This window comes from Chlamydotis macqueenii, chromosome 15 (genome assembly GCF_036417535.1).
Source record: "Chlamydotis macqueenii isolate bChlMac1 chromosome 15, bChlMac1.mat, whole genome shotgun sequence".
Lineage (NCBI taxonomy): Eukaryota > Metazoa > Chordata > Aves > Otidiformes > Otididae > Chlamydotis > Chlamydotis macqueenii.
The window spans coordinates 4,411,118-4,436,554 of NC_141570.1; the positions used below are offsets into that span (position 1 = coordinate 4,411,118).

The 25,437-nt window shown below is 44.7% G+C and overlaps 1 protein-coding gene across 1 annotated transcript; it reads left to right on the forward strand.

The window, feature by feature from the left end:
* Window positions 1-944: 944 nt before the first annotated feature.
* Window positions 945-12,730, forward strand: LOC104482323 (cytochrome P450 3A9). The gene is made up of 13 exons (XM_010123788.2): window positions 945-1,083; window positions 3,827-3,920; window positions 4,351-4,403; window positions 5,522-5,621; window positions 6,182-6,295; window positions 6,578-6,666; window positions 7,653-7,801; window positions 8,853-8,980; window positions 9,663-9,747; window positions 10,141-10,301; window positions 10,744-10,970; window positions 11,783-11,945; window positions 12,100-12,730. Exons 1-13 carry the CDS (start codon window positions 1,013-1,015, stop codon window positions 12,196-12,198), a joined length of 1,533 nt encoding a protein of 510 aa, XP_010122090.1. The 5' UTR covers window positions 945-1,012; the 3' UTR covers window positions 12,199-12,730.
* The last annotated feature ends 12,707 nt before the right edge of the window (window positions 12,731-25,437 follow it).

The following is a 25,437-nucleotide window of genomic DNA, read 5'->3' on the forward strand; positions in this document are numbered from 1 at the left end:
CGCCAATAGGAAGGGAATTGCTCATTTTAGAGTTCTGAACGAAGCCCTACAGATGCTGCAGTACGCATCTGTGCAAACCGTACAGCCTCCTGCCCTGATGTCATGGCCACCAACAAACACCATGCAAACACCCCGTTTTCTCCACTATCGTAATCTTCTCTTGCCACGTCCATACCTTCAGGATGCTATGACTTTTCTGCACCATCCTTACAGGAGAACCATTACAAAATTTGTATTTTCCCTTTGGTTGTGTCTTTTTGCCAGCTGCTGCAGAAGGGTGGGTGCTGTTTTTATTCCCGAGCCATGAGCTGGTGTTTTGGAGATGATGGTGATTTAACTGCTCACTGTTGTGGAACGACAGTATTTCTCTTACAAAATGCCTGGCCACAAGCCAGCGGAGAAGGTGGACTTCTAAAGCTTTTATAGAGGGCAAATTCCTGCCTGTTTTAGAAGCTGCTTCTGACCCACCCCAGGCAGAAGCAAGCAGTGCTTGCTCTTCACAACACGGAAAGAAAGATAGTTTAAACCAAATCTTAAATACTGCCAAAGTTAATTCAGTTGCCGGAAAAGATCTTGTCATACAGTATATGAATAACCTTTTCACTTCTCTTTCCCTTTTGTAAACCAGCTCTGACACCTGCTTTGGGATTTACCTTTTCATTGTAACTTGATTTTATTTATTTTGGTGTAGGAGCCCAGGAGCATTACTCAGTAAAAAGTCAGTTATTACTATTACAACAGAGAAACTAGCTGAAATGCCTGGCAGCACATGCATAGAATAATTTGAACCTTAGACAGTTCAGTCAGACATTTATCTATGACATGAATTGTGTTTTTCAGATTATCATACTTTGCTACCTTTGCCTGCCACTCCTCCTTCGTGACAGAAGGACAGCCCTTAAATCATATGATTGGACAGAAAAGAGTGCACGCTGCAAGACACTCCTATTTCACACAGACCCAGGACAAACACATCAAGACAGAACCCAAAGCCAACCAGAGAAGAACCAAAATGAACCTTCTTCCCTCCTTCTCTACAGAGACCTGGGCCCTTTTGCTTATTTTCCTAGCCCTCGTGTTAGCGTGAGTAAAATATTCTTTATTGGTTCTTTGCTCATGCCACTTTCTCGATGTTTTTATTTTCATGCAATTAACCTGTCAAAGAGCAAACAGGTAGGTGTGATTTCCAGATTCCCAGCCTCTAAGGAGGCTCTGGGAAGAAGCAGAGGAGTCTAAAGTCCACAGAGATGTGCGATCTTGCTCCAGGCTTTGAAGTGCTCCTGTGCACTGTCACGATCTTGCTGCTGAGCGTCAAAGCAATAATTGACTAATAATGGTGCCAGGCATTCATTACCAGCAAGGTGCTGGCTTCAGCGAGGATCGTGATTCGTTAGGTTGTTTTCTACAGAAATACAGTCTAAGGAAGGCTGTGCCTCCCTGCCTGATGTTGCCTCATGGGGAGGAGCAGGCAGCAGATGACCCTGCTGCGTGACCCACAAAGGTGGACAGCAGCAGAAAGGCACCAGAAAAAGAGCATTTATAGGATCTGTTCTCACTCTTCCCAACTCCTGCTGTACTACCCAGGTAAGATGCTCCCTGCATGGGCACCTGGACTGGGAGGAACACTTTGCAGAAGTTAGATTTGCCATATGTCTGCAGTGACAGCATCCTATGCCCATCCCCACAGCCCACCCTTGCTGGGGAAAGAAATGAAGCCCAGAGCAAGGTCAGCTATCTGCTCCTGGCTTTTCGGACAAACTCCATCAGGCAGAAGTGTACCCTGCTGCTTCAGAGGAGCTGTGCTAGCGAGAAAATGCTTTTGTCCGCTTTGCTGATGCTGTTTGGCGCTGCAGTGTAGCAGGGCTGGCTGAAAACCCCCTTCTGCTGGGACACACAGCATCTCCGCTGGCAGCCCTGCCACCGAGGCTGGACTGACAAACTTTGTAGTGTTGACAAGCCCTTAGGCAAGAGACAGGATGCGCCTAGCCATAAACCTTAATGATTAATGCGGTGCACACAAGCACAATCCATTTGTCCGCCCTGGCAGTGCTTCAACCGCAGCAGTTCAGTAAGCTCTGAAACTTTTAGCCCTGGTTTTCTGAACCCTTTCCTGTGATTTGGATCACTCAAAAGCCTGTTTGGAGCAGACTCTTGGGAAAAAAAAAACCAAACCCAAAACCAACAAAACTGAAAACCCCACCCTCACTACTGACTTAAACTCTCATATTTTAATAACTCTGGGGCCATCTAAGGCTACTGGTTGTCACCCTCCCACCTTCTGCAGCCACTTGCAATTTCATTACAGCAAAAGGGACAAAGCCCAGATCTTTGTGCACTGATATCTGAGCTAAAATAGAAATTTCACTGCCCATTAGCACATGGGGGTTGTTCAGATGCTTCTTGTCCATCTGGGGTAATGCTGTTCCAGTTCACACATGAAGGAATATCAGGCATTTCTGGTTCACGTCCATAGTGAGAAGAAATAATGATTATTCTGTGGCTTTCAGCTGAATGGTCCTTCTCAGCCTGCAGAAAACCATGTTCACGTTCGAGTCGTAAGAGCATTAGATTGTGTTTTCCTGGCCACATTTCAAAGGGATTAAGCCCAGCCTATGCTCCTATAGCATTTCCAGGCTTCATAACCAGCCCAACCTGGCATGTCCTGGTCCTCCTGCAACCCTGGCTGCCTGTAAACATTACAAAAGAGAATCCACAAATATTTTCTACCTAGTACTGAATTAATCTTTGACAGAAAAGGTCAAATATTGACAAATTGAGTTCTGTGAAACATCTCTGCACCTGCAAACACCCCGTTCTCTCATTTTTGCCGGCTCAGTTTGGACCATAAGATGAGTTCCACTGTTGTGCTCTGACAGAACCTGTGCTGGGGGGATTGATCTCGTTTGGGGTCCCCCAGATTTAGAAAAGTATTACTAAGTGCAAGGGAAACATCCCAGAAGTCTCAGCCTACAGTCTGGCTTTTCAGGACAGCATCCCCAAGATGCTGGCTGAGTGGCTGCTGCCACATGGCCCAAAAGATCTCTGATAACATCCCTCTGCCAAACCTTTGCGGCTTTACATCCCTTCTGCAGCAAACTGTTCACTTGGGAAGCTGCAGCTACTAACTGAAAACAAATATTTTGAGGAGTTCTTTCAACACAGCCAAAGACAAGCTTCAAAGAGCTGCAGCCCAGGCCCTTGTTGAGAAACAGAAGGCCCCGAGGTAGAAGTAATAACTTTACAGCTGCCAAAAAGGGTGCTTCAGAGGAGAGAAATCTGCAAAGCTGTCAATAAAATCTAAAGAGAAAACCTTCAAGACAAGACTTCCTGATGCACCACTGAGCTAATGCCGAGCTAAGGGGAGGGAGAACAATAAATGAAATTAAAGTGCGGCTTGACAAAAGCCCTGTTTGGGACATCACTTCTGGCACTGCTTTGATTTCTTTTCAATAAAAATATGTAAGCTTGGTGTTCCTTCTTTCAGCTCCCTTTTCTGCCTCTTCTTTGGTTGGCAATGAGCTCCTCTTCTGACTTTTGCTAACGGCTTCAAGGTCCTGCTTCCACCAGAGCACCTATGCCTTTAGGAGATAGCTGCTTTTACATCAAAGCGATTCTCTGAAGGTCTGTGTGCCAACACTGAGCCTTACCATGTTTATTAAGTATTTTTTTTACAGGGCAATTTTCTTTGGGCCACTTTTCTTCCAGCTCCTGGACCAACCTCCTCTACTACTTAGAGCCAAAGGGACCTTACTGCTGTCTCGGGGTTTAGGAGAGCTCACAGCCCCAATGCCATGGTGATGTAGCACTCATCTTTTCTATTCCACAGATATGGGATCTGGCCATTTGGTTTCTTCAAGAAGTTAGGTATTCCAGGGCCAAGACCTCTGCCTTTCTTTGGGACATCCCTGGAATATCGCAAAGTAAGTGATTGAAGCCTCCCTGGCCCCAGAATTATCTGCCTTTGCTCGCACAGCTGTAGCTAAACAGATACATGGTGATGATAAGTTATCTCCAAATGCCAAGCTCTGCTTTAATGCACAGCATGTGCGAAGGCCAATGTGGGATAAGGGCTCTGGTAACACAGACTGTGAGGTCCTGCCTTTACAGCATCTCCAAACAAGCACTTGTGGGTGGCTGATTTACAGCTGCACTTTGCCAAGGTCCAGGCAAACAGCTCTTTCACAAGCATGATATACATTAACTCTGCCCTTCATGATGTTTTCGGAGAGGAGGAGAACTCAGAAGCCATCTCTGAATATCAGTTTACAGATATTCCTCCTAACCCAGCATCTCCAACATTATCCCTTCTGCTGCATGCTCTCTGAGATAATTTTAAAATTGCTCTCCCAGGGTTTCTTGGATTTTGACAACGAATGTTTCCAGAAATATGGGAAAGTCTGGGGGTGAGTATGAACCACTGATCTCTCTGTAAGGTAAAACTAGAATCCATACAAAGGGGAGAGAAAAAATCATTAGGAAAGCTCCCTTTTCTCTGCCTGCACCCCTGATGGTCCCAGCACATGTACAGCAATGATAGGGTGCCCTTGGTGGCCTACATTAGTGCCTGATGATTGCAGGGCTGTGCCGCTGTCATGCCGTATGGAAATTGCTTTGACCTATACTATGAAAGCTTTTTTAAAGCCGATAACAAAAGGCCCTCACCTACTGCTAACAAAATCAGCAGCAAAACTGCTGTTAAGGGAGAATCCAGAACCAGGGGATCGAGTTCCTCTGGTTTACCAACAACAGAGGAATGTGAGTGAACTCCCAATACTGAGTCAAGAAACAGGTCCAAAGTCTGCCCGCTTCCTCACGTTGCTGATCCTCACCTGCTGCGGTGGGAGCTAGAGCAGCTGCTATTCTGCTCTGGACATCTAAGGCTTTCAGCACTGCTGTTATCACCTGGGCTACAACCTGTCGTATCCTCTGTAACGCATCCGTTGGTCCCTGTAGAAACTTTAAAAAATGGAGTCTAGAAAAGCTATCTTTACATAAATGGGGAAAGTGCATCAGCCTGCTTGATCTACATCTGTTCCAAGAAAGCGTTCAGAACTGGCAGCTTAAAAAGACAAAAACAAGGATCGAGTTTTATCTCCAAGGATATTTCAGTGCTGTCAGCACAAGCCTCCAGACACCCAATTCAAGAGCCTGAAAGGGGTTGAACAAGTTACCTTCTAATACTGTAATGTGTGTGAGTGCCTGGAAAACCACAGAGTCAAGGGAGAAAGTGAAGACACCTGCTTCATTTAGTATCTGGTCCTTCGAGGGACTGAGCCCCGCTCACTTCGCAGTGAATCTGGAAGGTGTTTAGCCCCCTTTATCATTTACAAAACCAGACGGGAGAAGGCCTGGGAGTCCTTTTCCATCTCTACCTTCTACATTTCTGTACTTAGACATTTGCAGAACAGCAAGACGGGTGGTGGAGGAGCATTGGTTTAACACATTTTGTTTCGTGAGCATCAGCATGCCTTGCACTTCACCTATCGGCATTGTTATCTGCTTCCTCTTCTCCCTCCCACAGGATTTACGATGGCAGGCAACCTGCGGTAGTTGTCTTGGACACCCAAATCATTAAATCTGTGCTGGTTAAAGACTGCTACTCCACCTTTACCAACCGGAGGGTAAGAGCAGAAGCATCGTGGTGTACCACAGAGTCCAAAAAACAAAGTACAGGAGGAGACAGGCGTACCAAGCATGCGGCAGGGCTTCCCGGAGGGGAGGAGTGAGTGCACTATAGGGATTGCTGTAAACGGCCACTGTATGTCACTGTTCCCCTGCCTTACAGCCTGGGCACTGCATACCCGGGCTGGCAGAGGAACCTGCTCACCTGCAGACAAATTCTGCTCTCACACCTATATTTTATATATATATATATACACACATATAGGGATCTGCAAGGGTCCAGCAGCTGGGGTGCCAGCTCTGCGCGGCATGGTTGGGTTGGGTCCACACATACATATGGGTGTCGGGCTTGTTGGGTTGCTCGTTCTGGATGTGGAAATGGCATCTCACAGTGGGCTTGCTGCAGGAAAGGGGATTATTGCTGTATGTGCATCTCGAGAGAGGCTGTTTGTAAGGCCTTAGCCTGCGGCCTGGGCAGGGGCTTGCATGCTACATTGCCATCCTTGCAGGGAAACCACTATCTTTTCTGGGGTTAACACCTTGCTCTTTTCCCCTCCAGCATTTTGAGCTAGCAGGGGTGCTGCGAAACGCCGTCTCGTTAGCTGAAGATGAGCAGTGGAAAAGGATTCGTACTGTGCTCTCTCCAACCTTCACCAGTGGCAAACTAAAGGAGGTAAAACACAGAGGAACTGGTACAAACTACGTCAGAAAGTCAGGAGACAGTGATTCCAGGCTGAGATTGTCATAAGTCTGATTTCTTTAGTCAGAGACTGGCAATTAAGTTCACCTCTTTAATTTATGCCTAATTTAAAACAAAAAAAAGGCTTAAAATAAAAACTTAACAGAAAGATCTTATTTATAAATATTCATTAAACTCCCTGTAGTCTTCATAAGCCTGTCTTAAAGGAGTAAAATGTACTACAACTTAAGTGACCATCTCTGGTTTGTGTTACAGATGTTCCCTATAATGAAGCACTATGGGGAAGCTTTGATGCGAAATGTTCAAAAGCAAGTGGAAAAAGACAACGTTCTACCTATAAAGGAGTAAGTAGCTGCTAAGAACAGCAGGCTAAACGGCAAATCTTGGTAGCAAATGCTATGGTTCCTTCATTACTGGCAACACAGATGGCTTGCTGGACAAACCAGACCTCTGAAAGGAGGAATGGGGCTAGCTGAAAGCCTGGCTGGAAATTTGAAAGGGAAAATTTAAGTTGGAATGTTAGTGAGACTTCCTAGTGGCAGAGACTTAGAGAAGACTTCTAAAGGGAAGGAGGAGAAGGGGAAAATGCTCCAGCATGCTTTGTGAATCCAGTTTTCCCCACCTGTTCTCAGGATCTCTGGACATCACCTTCTTATACCACAGGATACTGGGTTTGCTGGCCTCCCAGCCCCACATGTGGCACTGTGGGACGCTCATCCATCACTTGCCCCTGTTGCTGAGGGGAGTGGGGAGAGAGGCCACAGTGTGGGCCTGGGTTTGTCATCCTCATCTATGCCTTCCACGTGGGCTCTGAAACCTGTGTATTTTACCCCTAATTTCAAAGCAGAGAGGAGAAAGAGCAGCTGCACACCAGTAATCACATGCCAGCAGAGATCTCCCTACCAAAAACCCCATAAGGAGAGGATTTGAACCATTTGTACCATTATAGGTACCTGTGCTGGGTTGAACAAGACAATTTTCATGGCACGTTGGAAGCAGGGTGTGTTACCACCCCTCCCCAAGAAGATAAAATGCTTCAGAGCCTCATGCTCTCCTTGTACTAACCTGCTTGTGTAGCTACATGCTGTTTTAAAACCCTCAGGAAAGCTGTCCAATCTCAAAACCCATGCAGGCTTGAAACCAAGGCTCTCAGAATCTATCCCTTTCACTATAAGTGCTTTTCAGTTACCATATATCCAATTTCCTTTTCAAAACCAGGGCAGGAGGTCTTATGAGAATTTATATTTAAATGTCACATAGGCATTAAGAAAAAAATATATTCACTTGGTGCAAATATTTAACCACAGTATCTTTTTCCATCTTTTCTCAGCATCCTTGGAAGCTACAGCATGGATGTTGTCACCAGCACCTCGTTTGGTGTGAACATTGACTCCATGAACAACCCCAAAGACCCCTTTGTCAAAGAGATGCAGAAGTTGGTCAAGTTTGACTTCTTTAACCTCGTCTTCCTCGTGGCGTGTAAATGACTTTTTTTTGTTGAAAACTTCATTCAGGTGTCAGAGTACTACCAAAGCATGACTTTGGCAAGCTTATCAGAGACTGGTGCATCCTATACATTGACCAATCAACTATTGCTTAGATGCCTTCACTAGCTAGGATGGAAGTCCTAATGGCTCTTGTCTCATTGTTTTATCATTGCTAGCTTCATGCTAAAACTCTGGGAAGGACATGGGTGAAAATTTCCTCCACCTTTGGCATCCACAATGCAAGAAACATTTGGATATTGGCTGGGATGTTCATATAAATGCTGGAAAATGATTTGAGGGTTGAAAAGCAAGCTCAGCTGTGAGGATGAGGAGGGTGCTGCTATCTGAAATGCATTTTCTGGAAGAGAGCATTGAGTGGGGACTGTAATTAGCTGCAATTTCCTAGCAGTGCAATAGCTTACAGTGATGGTGATGGACCTTAAATCACTTGCAACCTAAAATCAAGATTAGATACCTTACTAAAACACAGGGAAAGTTGTGATCTGTGCATAGAGGAGGTTCTGGTGCTGTAGATTTCAGGAATCTATACAGAAGCTCAATATCCAGTCTCTGTAATGAAGGAAGTGCTCTGAAGGGATCTTGGAAAACGTTTGCATGAGCATAGCATGGCAGTGAATACTTCAGCCTAAAAAAGGATTCAGAATTTGCAATACTCCTCTTCTGAGCCACATTTCTGTCATAGTGCTGTACAATGCACAGAAGTAGCCTGTCCCTAGAAAGTAGTGCCTTAGAAAAAGAAGGTGGCATATAGTTTGGTTATCTCTCAAAGCAAAGATTATACCTAGCTCAGTTGCTCTCAGTTGCCAGGAACCTGGGAGAGGTTTGTGTCAAGACAAACTGTCCCAAGAAAGAGGAAAAAAGGCAAAGCCCAGGCTTTGCCCAGGTAAAAAAAAAAAAAAAAAATCAAGAGAGGAAAATAATTTCTTGGTAACGTCATTACTTCCTCAGTAACAGCCATAGCTGTCTTACACAAGATGGAGTTTCTTTATAGTGTGCGATTTTATTCTCAATTTGTTTTTCAGTTGCATGTCCATTCCTTATTCCTCTTATGGCCAAGATGAATGTAAGCATCTTCCCTAATGATGCTGTAGATTTTTTCATGAGATCCATCTCCAAAATTAAGCAGGATCGTGAGAAGGAGACTCACAAGGTAAGCAACCATGAATTTGCTAGTAATTATGGCAGAAAATAAACTTAAATGAAATATAATTAGGGTCATGATACCAAAGGTGAAGCCAAAGTACAATGCATCAACAAACCCCTGAATCTATTTAAATGTAAACACATTATTTTAATGCTGTCAGAAAAGCCTAACCTGACTAGTCCTGGCAGAGAGGCAAGTGGACTTTGTACATCCATGATCTGAAGCTAAATCCAGATCAAGACTTGGTAGAATTGCATTAAGCTTGAGTTTGCAAAACCTGTTAAAGTCAAAATAAGAGATTTCCTGAAGATGATTAGGCAGAGGACAAGAGAGCAGAGTAAGCAGCACAAGAGCAGCAATATCACCTTTCAGAGTTGCACCTTCTCCTCTCACTTTTCCAGAATTGAAGCTGCTTCCTGGCAAAAATCTCCATTTTAGAGTAGGGATCCCTTTTCTGAAATTCATTCAAGACACTGCTTTCCCATCAACACTGCTCTCCTACCCAATAGCTTCATGAAAAGAACAGGCAGGTTTCCAAAATAAAATGCAAGCATGTTTTACAACAAGGAAGTCGTGCATTTTGGGGGTGCTTTCAGTTTGAAAATTGTGGTTAGACTATGAAATTTGCTGATCTGAGCCCACCCTGAGGGACCTGTCACCAACAAAACTCTCCTGCTTTTCTTCTCAGGGCAGAGTAGATTTTCTGCAGCTGATGCTCGAATCCCGGAACTCAACCAGTCAAGGGAGTAATGAAGAAAATAACTCATATAAAGGTAACGACATCCAAATATTTGTCATGGGAACAGGGGCTGTGGGAGCAAGGAGAATATGGGGAGCTGCTTCCCAGAGAAAGGCTCAGTGGGTCACCACCATCTCCACTGACCAGCTCCAGCAGAAGTCTCTGTCCCTTGTTGCCAGCACTGGGGCTGAGGAAAATCCCCCAGATCCTTTGCCAGGGACTAGGACTGTTGTGTCAGTCACTTATACCTGCAAAGTCACCTGGGTCCTCCATGACTTTTCCCAGACAGAGAGCAGAGTAGCTATAAACATGTTACCAGAAAACTGCCACAAACCTGCCTGAACCCCACCTGTTGCAACCTGCTCCTTGCCAAGACCATCAGCCAACACCAGTTGTGCTCATCTCCCTGTGTCCTCTCTCCTCACAGCCCTGTCTGACATAGAGATCCTGTCACAAGCATTCATCTTTATTTTTGCTGGCTACGAGCCCACCAGCAATGTACTTTGCTACCTAGCATATGAAATTGCCATGCATCCTGATGTGCAACAAAAACTGGTGGACGAAATTGACACTGTTTTACCCAACAAGGTAAGGGACCTTGAGTGATGGTAAAGACTCGCCGTGACCTTGCTGTCCTCCTTCAGTCAAGACAATGAGAAATCTTTAACTCCTAAACACTTTCCTCCTGAGATCTTCCAGCAGCTCTAAGAGACACATGCTCTGAGACAACTCAGCCTTGTAGTGATTTTATTTTGGCAGCTAAAACTGTAGAGGTCACCTCACTGTACAAACCCATTTGCCATACTCTGCACCCATGCACAAGCAGATGTGGATTTTCCAGGCATTTCCGTCACTGAGGGATGGAAAGCAAACCCAATGACACAATTTCTACCTTGAGTTTTGTTCTTCACTGAGTCTGAGTCATAGCTGAGGCAGCAGGGATTTGGGATGCTCTGGTCTTAGCAGTCATTTTGGGACAATCCAATCTCATGCCAACATACCTGGTCACCATTCTCTTGCCATCCTACAGGCTCCTCTCACATACGAAGCACTGATGCAGCTGGAATATCTTGACATGGCACTGAATGAAACTCTGCGGCTCTTCCCCCTTGGAGGACGGCTTGAGAGAGTCAGCAAGAAAGACGTAGAAATAAATGGAGTGACCATTCCCAAAGGAACCCTTGTAATCATCCCAACCTATACCCTGCACCACAACCCTGAGTACTGGCCAAACCCAGAAGAGTTCAGACCAGAAAGGTACAAAAAGCATAATGAAAGAGAAGAAATATCACGCTGCTTTTTCTTCACATAGCAATTAAGTATTAATCTCTGATTAGCTTCCTAGTGGTATGCTTCCTATCTTTTTACAAAGAATACTGATGAGAAATTGCAGGCTCATGAGAATGTTATTTTAAGAAGAAAAGGAGCTTTGCGCTTAAAGCAGAGTTTCAAACAAAGTAATCTTATTGGGAGAATAACATTGATACCTCACGACATCTTGTACACAGTTCTTAGGCTTGCTGGGTAGATGGTGACAGTTTTGGAATTGCTAGCCATCTTTCTGTATAATCATCATCGCTGAACCTGTTTCAATCACACAGGCTTTGCTACAAAATACACCAGAGTTGATCCTTGCAGAGTTGCCTTCCTTCTTTGCTTTCAAGGAAGCGATAGCTTTTCCCCAGGTGGTTATTTTCATAATTGGTGTCAGCCTCTCATTCCCAGCAAGACTGAAGCCATAGGCTGCTCCTAACAGACAACCCCTGGTTTTTCTCTCACTAAATACAACAGATAGGAAATATCATTTTAGGAGAGCATGTAGATTTTTGCGTTGCTCCTAACTTCTGCTCTGGATGGACAGAATTAAACTAAACGCTGCAGTGGGATCCCACCCCATCCTGGATGAGGGCTCTGACACAGCTCTCAATTGCTCTGGTACGTTGAGATATCGTAATAAAAAACCAAAAAAAAGTCTCTATAGGGCACCAGCAAGACATCTTCTGGTAAGTAATACAGATATGTAGCTTTTTTTTCTGCCTTCATTTTTTCCCAACCTTGTCATTATCCAGGTTCAGTAAGGAAAACAAAGACGCCATAGACCCGTACACATATCTGCCCTTTGGAGCTGGTCCCAGGAACTGCATTGGGATGCGATTTGCTCTCCTGACTATGAAAGTTGCCATCACCATCCTATTGCAACATTTCACCTTCCAGACCTGCAAAGAAACTCCGGTGAGGAGCACATTACTCTTTGAAACTCTCACGTGAGGAGCCAGATGCCTGGTTACTCACCGTGGGTTCTAATACTGTCAGGCACTACGACTTTAGTCTATACTTATTTAATTTCTCTATCTGCAAGTGTGTTTTTCTCCTCTTCTTGTTGCAGAACCCTCTCAAACTGAGTTCAATAGGATTCTTAAAACCGGAGAAGCCGATTTTCCTGAAGTTAGTCCCCCGGACCAACACTGCACCTGCAGAGGCGTAAAACCCAGCCGTGGCTGCAGCAATTAGCTGGCATCTAATGAGTGCTGCACTAACAAAGGGACCACACATCGCAGGAAATCTCTCCTTCATGTATAGACCCAGAAGAAAAGCTCTAGTTAATTCTGGAAGCAATTACCATGTATTTACTAATAAACATAGCTGTCAGAAATGTAATGTGGATCACTGGGCAGTGACAATATGCAGTCCCCTTAATTTTGATTGCAGAAAACAAGAAATAAATCCAAATGAGAAGCTGATCATCCACTCACTTCTAAGGGGACTTCTCCATCTGGAGAGAAGAAATTACTGTTGCATCCAAGAGAAACAAGGTGTGATGGAAATTCAAATTGCCAGATCTTGCTGGGCAGGGACGGGTGACTCTCCTCTTGGTGCATTGATGCTTGAAATTTTCTGTGTTATAATTGAGCTGACTGGTGTGAGACTATATCCTAGTTTCCAAACCTCTCTTGTGCCATGTGTTAATTAAACTAAAGTGTGTACAAATACTGTCATTAAAAATGTTTGAGAGCTGCTCTGTGTTGTGTATAGCAGCTGATCACTTCCTATTTCAAAACCATATTCAGCCTCAACCCTTGAAATTATCCATGTACATTGCTTTCCACTTAATTTAATGAAACTGATCCTTCATTTAATGCGATCAAGCCCTCCCATTTGTACAGTATTTTACAAACACTATAACTCCCGCTTCTTCGTTTGATGCAGAAGTTGCCTTCAGCTTGGCACTGGCCAACCCTCTTCCACACTGGAGTGGTAGAGGATGGATCACAGAGAGCAGCAGGAGCAACTTGAGGTGGTGACAGTACCGCAGGAGGGTCACAGCTCCTGGAAAAGTTGTTTGGACACAGCTTGTAGCTGAGCCTTGCCTCCTCCCAGAGCCAGGGACGGGGTGTACGCATTGCCTCTGGTGGGATCTAGCCTGCTGGGAGAACTACCCCAGAGCAGTCTACAGCTTGTGCCCCATGGGCTGGTCCTGCCACCAGCATGATGCTGTGACCAAAGGACTTAAGCCATTCCTGACCATATAAACATGGAATATCAAAAAGCAGATGGGAGGTTCTTGTGGACCTGAATTTCACACAGCAGTTAACCCCAGTATATTGTGGTGGTCCTGACACCCACAAACCAAGACGGATACTAGTAAAATGGGAAAGGTTTTTAGAAGAGCTGCAAACCAGATCAAATCACCCCTTAACTTTCTCCTAGCTTCCTTCATGCCAAGGCAATATTTTCCACATCATGGTCTAATTTTCTCCTGTGGCCGCACGCTTTTCTCTTTAGTCTAGCAGACAAAACTGCAAGATGATCCAAATGTTACAATCCCGCATAGTACAAATTTATTCAAGAGTTCACGTCCATTCTTTAACAACAACAGCAATTAAGGGGTTTGGGAGCAGTGAGCCAACAGTGCAGCGGATTCCTGACCACTGGAAATCCCCAAATTGAAGCTGTTCACTTTTCAGGAAGATACAGCAACATTCACCAGGCTCTAATTCAAGAGCTAGCAGCTTGCTCTGTCCCAAAAGGCAGATAAAACAATTATAGTGCTCCCTTCTGATTCATCATCTGTGAAAAAATGTTTGGGTTTTGCTATGTACACAGAAAGACGTAGTTAGAAGCGCAGCTAATAAGGCCCTTCCTCAGTTTAAACTGTTGCTTATCTCTTACCAGGGGTTAAAAACCCTCAGGGGAAGAGGAAAAAAAAAAAAGTGCATTTTCCACATAGAAAAATAGTGCTAGGAAAAACTTCCTCCCAGTTTGAGGAAGGGGAAGGAAATGGGAAACCATTGTGAAAACAGCAAGTCGCTTACAGACCAAACAGCTGCTTCAACGTAAGGAAAAGTCATTTTGGTATCTCCTGAACAATATCAAGGGCCTTTGCATGGTGCTCAGAACCAGAAAGGGTTAATCCAGCACATGGCATCTCCGGGAATGAAGTCATTGGCGTAACCGTACAGATCATTCTTCTGAATATGAGAAATGTGACTAATTCTCCAGTTTCAGCCAATTATGACCTGCCAGGACTATCATAACAGCCCATAAATAATGTGTAACAAAATCATGGTAATGAGACTTCTAGAAGAAAATTAGATCCTCCGTGTCTTAACTCCATAAAATTACTTTGCTCCTAAGAGCTCCCCCATTCCCAGCACTTTCCATTGCTTCACTGGCCACCCTCAGAAATGGGTGCGACTTGACCAGGAGTCCACTGGTCCTGGTCATTTGTTTTCACTGGTTTGGCCATTTCCTCTTTAACTCAGATGTATCACTGTTTAATTTCAAATATTTTCACTCATAAAATATATTTCCTTTATCTAGACCTTGCTGACTCCAAGACTGGGTCTTTGTCAGAGGAAAAAGCTTCCAAACACACAAGGCAGAAATTAATTTTGGTGACACTTCTCTTCCACTTCCTCCTCTAAATCCTCCCAAACCCTAACTAAGAAGGAAAAATGAAAGAATGAAGAAAAACCATGTTAGATCAACATTTTTAAAAATATGCTTTTCTCAAAAGATTTTACTTGTCTCATCAGGGAAGTCGCTGTCAAATGGCTGCGGAAGCGTAACAGATTCACACGCTGGTAAAACACTGGTGTCACTCAGCAAGACTTCTGTGAGTATGCAGAGATATATTCCACTTCATACAGAAAGGCTTGCTGGGAGCTTTCCAAAGGAGATCTATACCCTGTGATAGGACAACTGTTGTTTTATCAGTCCTGATGAAAGACAAAGATGGTTTTAAGTGGAGAGATTTGTTTTCTGTTTCTCAGCTAACTACAGCAGAATAACCATCCGTGTTACAGTAACGTGCCTAAATGATGCAATCCTTCCAGCTGATTGCAATGATCAAACGGATTTTATGAAAAACAGGTTTCCTGCTTACAGCTGAGGAATATTTCATGTGCTTCACCAAGTCAGTTGGGTGTTTCAATACTAGGCTGAGCCCTGACAGAGAAGAATCACCTGACTATTACCAAACTAAGTGTCCCTAAAGTATTGAAGCCTTTTGCAATTCCGCCTTGCCTTTAAAGTGAAAAATGAAACATTTTCAGGCATATTTCACCTGAAAGGAAGAATAGGCAGCGTTGCTCCTTTTACCTCGCCCTCTGAGGTACAGTTTCCCTACTGATGCTCTGCCATCAGAAGCCTACAATTCAGAAGGGACACAAATGAAGAAGCTAGCATGCAGAATTTTTTTGGTTCTCACAGTACCTCCTTCCTCTCCCCATCTCCCTATTAGAAGAAACAGCATGGGGAACTACCAGGGTATGACAGATAGCTTGGAAACATGGAAAACCTGTAGCTAAATTTATTCACCAACATCAGCTTTATCTGCTGTAATGGAAAGAATTAGGCACATTGAATCACTCACCATGCAGATATGGAATTTTGAAACCCCTTACTATTGCACAAATGTTGGCAGGATATTTTATTTACTACAGCATTAAAGGTTAAAGACACTCATTCTCCAGAGGATTCGTTTTTTCAACCCTTAATATCAATTACAGCTAATTTCAGCTCTACCCTAATGATTAACATAAAATATGGAAAAAGCACTAACTGAGCATTTCTGTTCATTACTTCAATTCTCTTGTATTGCGGGGGCACTTTATAGGTACTGATGCAGCTTTATATCACCCATGACACAGTTAATTCTCCCCTCAGAGGTTTTTTTTTTTCCTTATGAACAGTTGAAGATGTTGCAAAGATGCACAAAATACCTTTGATGATACAGATTAAAATTTTTTATTTAACCCATTCATGACCAGTGATGTTCTCTGTGGGCTTCCCTCGTGGCTGAGTACAATACCTAGATACAAAATTATTCTGTTATGTGGCCTGCAGCTTCTACATTATATATATAATGTGTAAGTGTACTCTGAAATATTCACATAGTCAGAAGTTGGCAAATGGAGTAGGGAGGACAATATAATTGTTCAAGGGAAAATAAAAAACCTTACCTGCCATTTAGGAGCTGAGGCCAGTCCAGTACAGCTGGATGCATTTACCCATCTTTGCTCAGCAAAACACCAGTTCCATCAACACCTCCTGGAGTTCCCAGAAAAATAATTTGCAGTCTGTCCCCTGGACTGTATCAGGGCTTTGTACAGCCCAGCCGAGAAGATACAGATGCCACATTGCAGCTCCCCCATCCTAGGGCTGTCCAGCTGGCTTTGCTCTGGAATCCTAGGTAATAGGACTGGAAAACACTCTTGGAAAACAGACCAGAGACCAATCGCCAGCATAGTGAGCAGGGCCTTGCACTAACTTGCCCCAAGCCTGTCTAACATTTTGAGAACCTGTTTACTTGCATGCTAATTTTAGGGTATCTGTTGTTAACAAATACTAATCTGGAATCGATCTGTATCCAAAGGTCACAGCAAAAGCCAGGGGGAAGGTGAGGAGCAGTACAGATGCTCCTGAGAAGGTCAGCGGCTGCCACTCAGGCTGCTCTCCGGTGGCAGCCGCACATCAATCAGCCCACCAGCAGCCGTAGAAACATCCATGGGGACGAGCAGATGTCTGATGCTCCCAATAAAAACAGCAGATTCCAGGAGAAGTCAGCAGAATGGGGAAGTGGAGGACATACATTTGTAGATCACCCTTGCTGAGAAGTGAAGTGTGTTTTCCACACAGGCTGCTGTACTCATGTCTGTCACACACAGCTCTGGCCCAGGACCCCATACTGAGCTACATGCATCTTCTCAGCCAGGTCACTCAACCCACCACTCTTGTTTTGCTCATCTTTTCAAGACTGCAGGTGGCTTTCTGCTTCCCCCTCCTGAATGTTCGTGTTTAGCTTTCAACAACTGTGATTCATTTGGTTGGGAGTAAGTGAAACAGCTCTCTTAAGTGGAAGAGCTACCTAATAAAGTTTTAATGGAAGATATTATTTCTGTTCTTTACATTACATTAAAAGCCAGTCAGGAAATGAAAGCCCAGGAGGGTTCGGCATGTTGGAAACTCAGCAAGATCGTCTTTTCCTCAGGGAGTTCACAGTCTAAATGTTTCCCTAAGCCACAGAATGCGCAGCAAACACAGACAGCTTGTGCTATTGCAGGCTTAGCAGGCATGCATAGATATATATACACACACACACGTATGGATATATACAAAGGGCAGAGAGGTATCTATTTTGTCTTTGGAGAGATCACCCAGAGCCAGGTCTGATGTCCACCTGGGAGTGTGGAGCTTAGTGCCTACACCATGGCATAGTGCGCTTACCCGCTCTGCACCACCAAGGTATAGAACTTTTCTTTACCAGTAACATTTAAAACACCGAAACCACTCCTGTCTTAGAAGATTTTTTTGTGATTTAAGTAGAATTGTTCAGTTTGGGCTCTTCACTAACCCATAACCTGAATTCAAGAAACCTTCTCACCACCAACCACTATCTAGCTGTTTTTTTTTTTTTTGCTGTGCAAAAACAGCACGAGCAGATACAGAAATCAGTTTTCTAGAGGAACATCAAAACTCAGTAGTTCTCAGCCTTTCCATAGAGGGGCAGTGGCATTCAAGCATGTATCAGGAAAGACAATTAAAATGGATCAAAATTGTATTATAAATTTTTGAAACATTGATCTTTAAGATTATGAAGTCTACCTTTCAATTGTTGATTGGCTGAGAGGGACCACATTTAGTTATTGATGGTTAAGATCACATTCTTTTGTTTTTAAGTGGGTATAAAGCTATTTTTGAGATGGAAAGCAGGAGATTCACGCTGCCAACAAGACTGAGAACTATAAAGTGCTAGCAGTTCAAAAATCTCACCTCCAGGTAAAGTATCCAAGTACTTTCAGTCCTTGGATCTGGGCTATTGGAAATCCCACCCTTACACGTGTGTCCCTAAGCTATGTTGCTAGCCCTCAAGAGATGGCTCTTGACACATCCAGAGCGAGCTTGGGTGACAACACCATCCCTAGGTCCCATCCCAGGACCTGCCATAGACCTCAGGGCATAAGATGAGTGAACACTGCACAGATATTCATAAATGGCTTTCACAGCTTCAGGTCTCAGCTTTTACCAGCAGTTAGGTTTATGTGAAGAGTGTCATCAAGAAATGAAGTCATCCCTGACACAAGTCCACTGTCCTCTTTAGTGTCCAGTGCAAGAGGTCTTTTGATACCATTTCTCTTACAAAGGTCTCTATCTGAAGCGATGATGGGTGACAAAGATCCAGCCCTGGAAGTTAGTAATCACCATCATAAGCCAAACATTTTCAAAAGCAGTTTTAAGCTAGCAAAAGGCAAGCTTCAAAATGCCAGAGCATAAATCTTCAGAGGGACCCAGCAAGCCCTGAAGTGGAAGCAATGAAGTTCATGCAGTGCTTCAAAAGGCAGAAGTCTGCAATGGTACCGATGGTGTCCAACAAGAAGGCATCACAGGGAAGCGGTCAGACCCACTGCTGTGCTAACCCAGCGCTAAGGACAGCAAGAACAATAAGAAATTAAAATGCATGGTCACAAAACCCAGCGCACAACAACTTCTGGCACCGGTTTGGTTTGTTTATTAGAAAGCCACGTCGGCTTTGCGTTGGGCTTTCTGCCTTCTCTCTGCTTGCTGGCAGCAGCTCTAGAGAAGACCTTTGGCATTTAGCTAAAAGTTTCAGATACCGGCTTCCTTTGGAGCACCTGCTCCTTTGCAAGGTGATAGAAGGCCCCCTCCCCAAATATATGCTGCAGCTGCACCACTTATTATTTGCCACGTTTACTTAATAGTCTCCAAGATGTTCGGGGTTTAGGCCTTGTTGACCCTGCCCATCTCTATATTGGCTCCCAGGTAGACTGAGACCCAGCAGCCAGCCCCACTTGGCTGCTTAGCCCCAGAGGAACCTTCCCATTCTCCAGTTCACCCCTGAAGCAACGAGTGAGGAAAATAAAGCCATCCATCAGCCTCTCCTTTCCTCACTCCTCATAGTCATAGCCAAGAGAGCAATGCAGGAAAGAACACCAGGCCAAACGGCGCTCAGCTGAGCACATGTCCCAGTGCAGACCGCACGTGCCTCTGTCCCAGGGCGGTAATTGCCCAGGCAGGCTAATCTTCAAAGTCCTAAGCTTTTCCTGACAAATAGCTGCTGAAATTGTTGTCCATTTGAGTATTCATCTTTCATTTGTAATTTCATTCTAAATCCATTTTTGCAGGGTTTGCTGGACTTCAACCAGAATTGCTTTCAGAAATATGGGAAATCTGAGGGTGACTATTTTTCCTAGGCAAGCCTTATCTCACCGCAGCCTCTAAAGCGCAGCCAGCCGTGTAAGTCAGAGGTGTGATCCCTGGGAAGGGCCCATCAGAGGGAGAAATCTTAAAAGCACATAATGTACTTGTTAACCTGGCCTGCCAGGTGAGAACCTGAAGTAGTTCACATTTGATGGCTTCCACTGAAAATTGGTAATAAAAAAAATTTGGTCTCGAGATAAGTGAGATCTGAAAGAATTGATAACTTGAGCGGTTTCTCGGTTAACATCTTGTGGAAGAGGGTATGCGCGGCTGCTGCTGTGCCGAGACACAGGGAAGAGGGATGGCAAGGCAGGGAGCAGCAGCGAAACCAGCTGGAAAGGATCTGCAGCTTCAAACACATCACAAGCAGTAGGTGGGCTTCTTGAATAAGGAGAAAATTCATTAACTTGATGTCAAAGATCACACAGAATTTAACGAAATCATTAAGTAAAAGATGCTAAGTGTTTCTTAGGCCTCCTGCATCTTTCCTTGAAGATCCACAAAGAAATGTGAAGGAACTGCTCCACTTTTAGTAGCATGCTGTGAGATTAGATGCCATCCTGCTATACATTCTTTTTTATAGCCCACTTTCTATTTTTATTCCTGTTCTACTGTGGAAGTGTTTGCTAATAATATATGATAGGATGCTTTGTCATGAAAAAAAACCTTGTATCATTTATCTGTTTCTGAAAAGAAATTCTCAGTACAAATCTAATAAGGAAAAAAAATCCTATTCTAGCTCCTGTTGGAGGAAAGGGATTGATTTATGGAGACAGATGAAAAGCGCTAAGTATGTATTGCTCGGTAAAATGAGGAATTGTGGAGGACTGTCTTTATGCATTTGAAGGGTGTAAACATCAAAGAGGCAGAGGAGCTATTTAGAGCATTAGGAGGAGGCACATCTAGGAGACAAGAGCTGAAATTAAATGAACATCGTTAACTTAAAAATCATACTTCTGCCTGCAAATCTATTCCCTGGTATTATTACTTGTAGCACTCTGGCGAGTATAAATGAAGCTTATAGAAAAAAAAAATCTAATATATTTTTCATATCTGATCAGCAGACCTTACTGTAAAGTTTATAAAGCCCAAATCCTACAGCTATTCCTGAAAATCTGGGAGAAAAAACATCCTTTAAACCCCCACCCTCCCCTTTCTGTTGCAAACAAAGGTTGATCGGTGTAGTGGGTTACAGTCCCCTTGTGCTCTCTGGGATTTGACTCATGGAAGCTGTGTGGGTGTAACAGCTTTTACCCCAGTGGGTGGAAGAGTTCCCAATCATCAGTAACCATTCTGAAGAAACAAGACCATCCTTGCTCATGCACCACAGCAAACCCATGCACGGTCCTACACGATGCCCAATCTTACCTGCCTGGGATTCAGTTAATTGCCCACTGTCCTGAGTTAGACCATCAGGGAGAGGAAAATCTCAGGAGGAAATCAGTATCTTCACTCTAATCAAGGCTTTGGTCTACACTTCAAAAAGCCGCTGAGCATTACCTGGCCTGATGGTGGGCAGGGATCTCAAGGACAAAGTTTTGCTCTCCAATAAATGGGGCTTTGCGAGCTGCCTGTGCCCATACTGGGGAGTGGGACAGTGGCAGCTCCGTCTCAGCTGAGCCCTGCACCACTGCAGAGGCACAGAGCATGCCAGCACCACAGGGGTCTGCACATCCATATGTATGTGCTTGGATAATTGGAAGTGTCATGCAGCTGGAGGCTCGCAGCTGAAAACTATCATTTGGTTACATACCTCCCTTCTGATTCCTACCAGACAGCTCAGAATAACGACACCTGCCCCTCTCTATGCCTTCATTTCTCAAGAAATATTTTACAGTTGACCCATGCTGACTGTGACTGGGAGGAGGGCAAGGGGAGACTCCTCACTCTCAGCCTCCCCAGGGAAATACTGAAATTCTTCCAGAATGACAGATTCCTCTTATTTTTTTTTTCTCCCCAGATTTTTTTTTGTCTGTACTCTGCTCTCACGTTAGCCATGAAAAAGAAGTAGAGGAAGAGAGTAGAGGAAAGGCTTTCTGTGCTCCCTTGCTACCTTCACCAGCAGAAAAAGAGGTAAAACCCAGGGGAACAGAGGCAACTAAATTGCTAAGCCAAAGCTGAGAGGCCATGCAGGCTGTGACTTTCCAAACAGCCTGACCCCTTCAGTCAGAAAGCAGTTCATCGTTAAACACAGTATTTCATGTGTGTAAATAAAAAAGGAAGGAAAATGACTGCAATAAGCTTTCGATAATAGCCAAGATTCGCAGCTAAACATGTGATATTTTAACAGAAAGCATATATTAATGTGTAATAATGTGATGCCTGTGAATGACAAGCTCTGATTTATATTCCTGGTGTTTCCAGCCCTAAAGCATCGCAAGAACATAATAGTGAAAAATGTTAAGAAGTAAATAGGAAAGGACAAACCTCTGTGTGCAAGAGGAGAATTACACTGCTTCCCATGCCCCTGCTGAGGGGCAACAGGGTCCCACGCTTGTTCACATCCAAACCAATCAAATCCTAAAGAAACTGTGTTTCTGATGCAGTCACAGCTCTGTGCTAAGCCTGTGCTGCAGGCTGGGGAAGCTGTGCCTGGGGCAGGGCTGTTCAAATCCCTCCCCAGGCACCACCACGAGAACCCTGCTCCCTCTCCACAACCCTTACAGCCAGTGCACCCTTACAGAGCGCAAGTCACAAAACTACCAGTTGTAATCCTTAACCAAAGGAAGGCCTTACCATGCCGGCGTCAGATGGAAAAGCCATCTTATTCCACTGGATGATGAGTCCGTGGTCAGGCAGGTGCATGGCTGTGCTCACACTGGAGACCCACACTCCTCCAGCTGAGCTTAGGGAGAGGACTCCTGGGGTCAGGCTGAGCTTAAATGGGCCCAGGAGCGTGGGTGGGGGCAGTGAGCCCAGGTGAGGCTGGTCAGCATCATTAAGATCCGTCAGTGCCTGGGCAGGTTCCTGCTTTGCACAAGGCTCTGAAATGCTGCCCATGTAGAGGATGCAGGAGATCCTCTTCCTCAGCAGGAGAAAATCTCTGCCTGTCAGCTCAGAGCCTGTCTAGTTGAGGTTTGAGTGTTTCCAAGCTTGGCACATCAATAAGAAGCATAAGATTATAAAAGCCTACTTCAGGCCTTAAACATGAAATCTTTGTTATCTTTTCTACCCTTTTTCCCCCCAATGTGTTTGGATGTGGCATCCTGGATGTGGCACTTGTTCTTCAGAATGGGTGCTGAGAAAATGAGCAACCACAGCAACCCCTTTCTCAGGGTAAGGAGTAACTAACCAGTTAGTTTAGAAGTTAGTTTTTCCTTTTTCCTTTTAGCAGCAAGAGGAGAAAAAAAATTAAAGTACTACTTCAGCTTTTGGGTGACTGGCATGGACTTTTGATGACCAAATTCTGTGATTGTCCACACCCAGGCTTCTCTCACTGCTTGCATTTAGCTAGGGAGGACATCAGCTTCAGCAGTCAGTGGAGCGGAGTCAGTGCATGTAGGATCAAAGTCGGGTCCATCTAACATATAGCAGATAAGAAAGACTGGAGCAGAGCAGCGTTTTGACTGCAGCTCCTACAGCATGGGATGTGAGAGACATAGGAAAATTTGAGACGATCTAACAAAGGGAAGGAGAGCATCCAACACACCGACTATTTTCATGCTGGTCTTCCTCCGTCCTTTCACCTCCCCTTAATGCGAGTACAACATTTTCACTGCGGGCTTTCATAAACTGTGGCAATAACTGGAGCAGAAAGGTAGCAACCTGTACGAGGGCCTGCATAGCCCGCAGGACAGCTGAGGAAGAAACCAGCCTGCTGCGCGTTTCCTGATGCCGCAGGCTGCCGCAGAAGATGCACCATGCCAGGGCGTGTGGTTTTGCAAGTGAGAGATGAGTCCATTTATTTCAGGAGTGAATTTGCCCTGGGGCGGGTGCTATTTAGAATAAAGTTGGACTCAGTGACCTGTGGAAAGCACTTGTTCAGCACCTGGTTCAGTTAAAAGCCTAATTTGCAAACAGTAAAATCTGGATGCTCTACCAACCAGAACACGTCCAAACTGTCGGAGTTTGCTGTTGAGGTTAGGATTTTGCTGTCTCTTCTTAGTGAAATGGACTTTTGTTCTCAGGGCCTCATATCCATTTCACAACACATTTCACTGTCATCTAGACGTTCGGCCTTTCCTTCCCTTAAAAGGAGGGATATGAACATCCTCCCCAAAGTCTCTGAAGCTCTTCTCATGGTTGGTTGTTAAAGCAAAGGCACAGGAAAGATGCTCAGAGGTGAGGAGATCACAGTGGAGCAAGGAACAGTCTCTGTTCAGTTAGCCCAGATGGAGGAAAAAAAAAAGAAGGAAAAAGTGTGCCAACACTAGAAGAGAAAATGAAGTCAAACAATTCAAGAGAAAGCCAAATAAATGTACTTAGTTCTTAGGCATTTAATTATTTTGAACAAAACCAGATTTTTTTTCTTGGACCAAAGTCCAGGTCAAGGCACTGAGTAGGAAGAAAGCAGCTGGGAGCTGAGGGGGATGCGGAGGGGAGAGAGGGAATAGATTAAACCAGCCTGGAGAGTGATTTGGCTGCGTGGAGCCTTTGCTACAGCAGCAAACTGACCGGGGAGGTGGTGGTCAGCAGTGAGTACCTGGTGTGGAGAGATGGAGAGATGTGCCTGAGCTGACACACAATGTATTGATGGACACAAATGCTCACTAACATTTATACACTGGTATTTACCCTGGAAATAAGAGGAAAGAGTCATGCTTATGTCTGTGGAGGATTTTTTTTTTTTTTTTTGTCTTTTCCCCACGGACAATGAGATTTGTGATAGAAATGTGAAGACTGGAACAGTGGAGTACAAATGGGAAAGTCTGGATGTGGAAGCACCCAGCAGAGAAGAAGAGATGGAAGAAAAGGTGAAAGACTAGATGTTGCTAATGGTTCCTGTGCTAGCAGGTCACGGAGATCACAGCGCATCACATACAGGGCACCCAGACCAAAAACCCCACAGTGCTCACTCAAATACAGCCGCAGCAGAGGGCAGACCGATGAATGACGCCATTACATGTGGCAGGGAACAGAGACACAAAGCAGAGGAGTCGAAGTGTTGCTTAATGACCGTGTGGGTGTGTAGAAGAAGATGGAGAGACAAAACATCCCAATCACTGTCAGGTCCTAATGGGTACAAAATGCTCATCCGAAACTCAGTAGAAGGTCACTGGCCCTAGGAAAGCCCAGGGAAGAGCCAGCACTCCTCGTCCTCCACGTTGCCGCAAGCAATCCTGAACCACCTCCACACACATCTTGGTGCTTGTGAGCACGGGGGGGCTCTCGGTGAGCAAACGCAGAATTGTTTTACAAGTTCACCTTCCTTTGCTGCATGGTCTTGAGCTGAGGTTTGCCGCATTACCTGGGCCATGCTGCAGCACTAATTGCTACCCAGGAAATGTCTGAGGGGGATTTTGGAAGCCCAGCCACCTCTGTTGATCTCCCCACCTCTGTCGACTGTGAAATTGTGGGTTGGGGATGTGTGGCAGGACTATTGGGGATGGTTTTGCCCTCCAACAGATATGCTCAGAGATGTTTGCCAGAATCACTCTGTGGCACCACTGTGGGTGGCTGCTGGCTTTGTCTGCCCAGGGGTAAGCTTGCAGTTGACAGCAAGCTCTATGGGCTTAAATGTGAGTCAGGAAAGTAAGAAGCTGGGTTCTCATCTAAAGGCAGCATCACAAAAGCCTTCGTCATCACCAGGGTCCCGAAGGGAGGGCAGCAGATCTGCAGTTGTTCACCCAAGTCAAGTGCAGAGACTGTTCCTCTGCAGTGTGTATATGCTTTTCCATGAAAAATTCTTAAAAGAGGAGTAATTATAGAAAAATGTGTCTCCTAGCTAAAATACAAGGAAAGAAAAGAATAAGCACGTATGGCACCCCCTGGGGTACATCAATCAGAGCAGACCAGTGGAAGATAACAGGCTGGATAAACTCTTCATAGGAGCTGCCAGCTATTT

Coding starts and splice junctions, on each gene's coding strand:
- LOC104482323 (XM_010123788.2), top strand. CDS start 1,013: ATGAACCTTCTTCCCTCCTTCTCTACAGAGACCTGGGCCCTTTTGCTT. Junction 3,921..4,350: donor CATCCCTGGAATATCGCAAA/GTAAGTGATTGA, acceptor TTGCTCTCCCAG/GGTTTCTTGGATTTTGACAA. Junction 6,667..7,652: donor AACGTTCTACCTATAAAGGA/GTAAGTAGCTGC, acceptor ATCTTTTCTCAG/CATCCTTGGAAGCTACAGCA.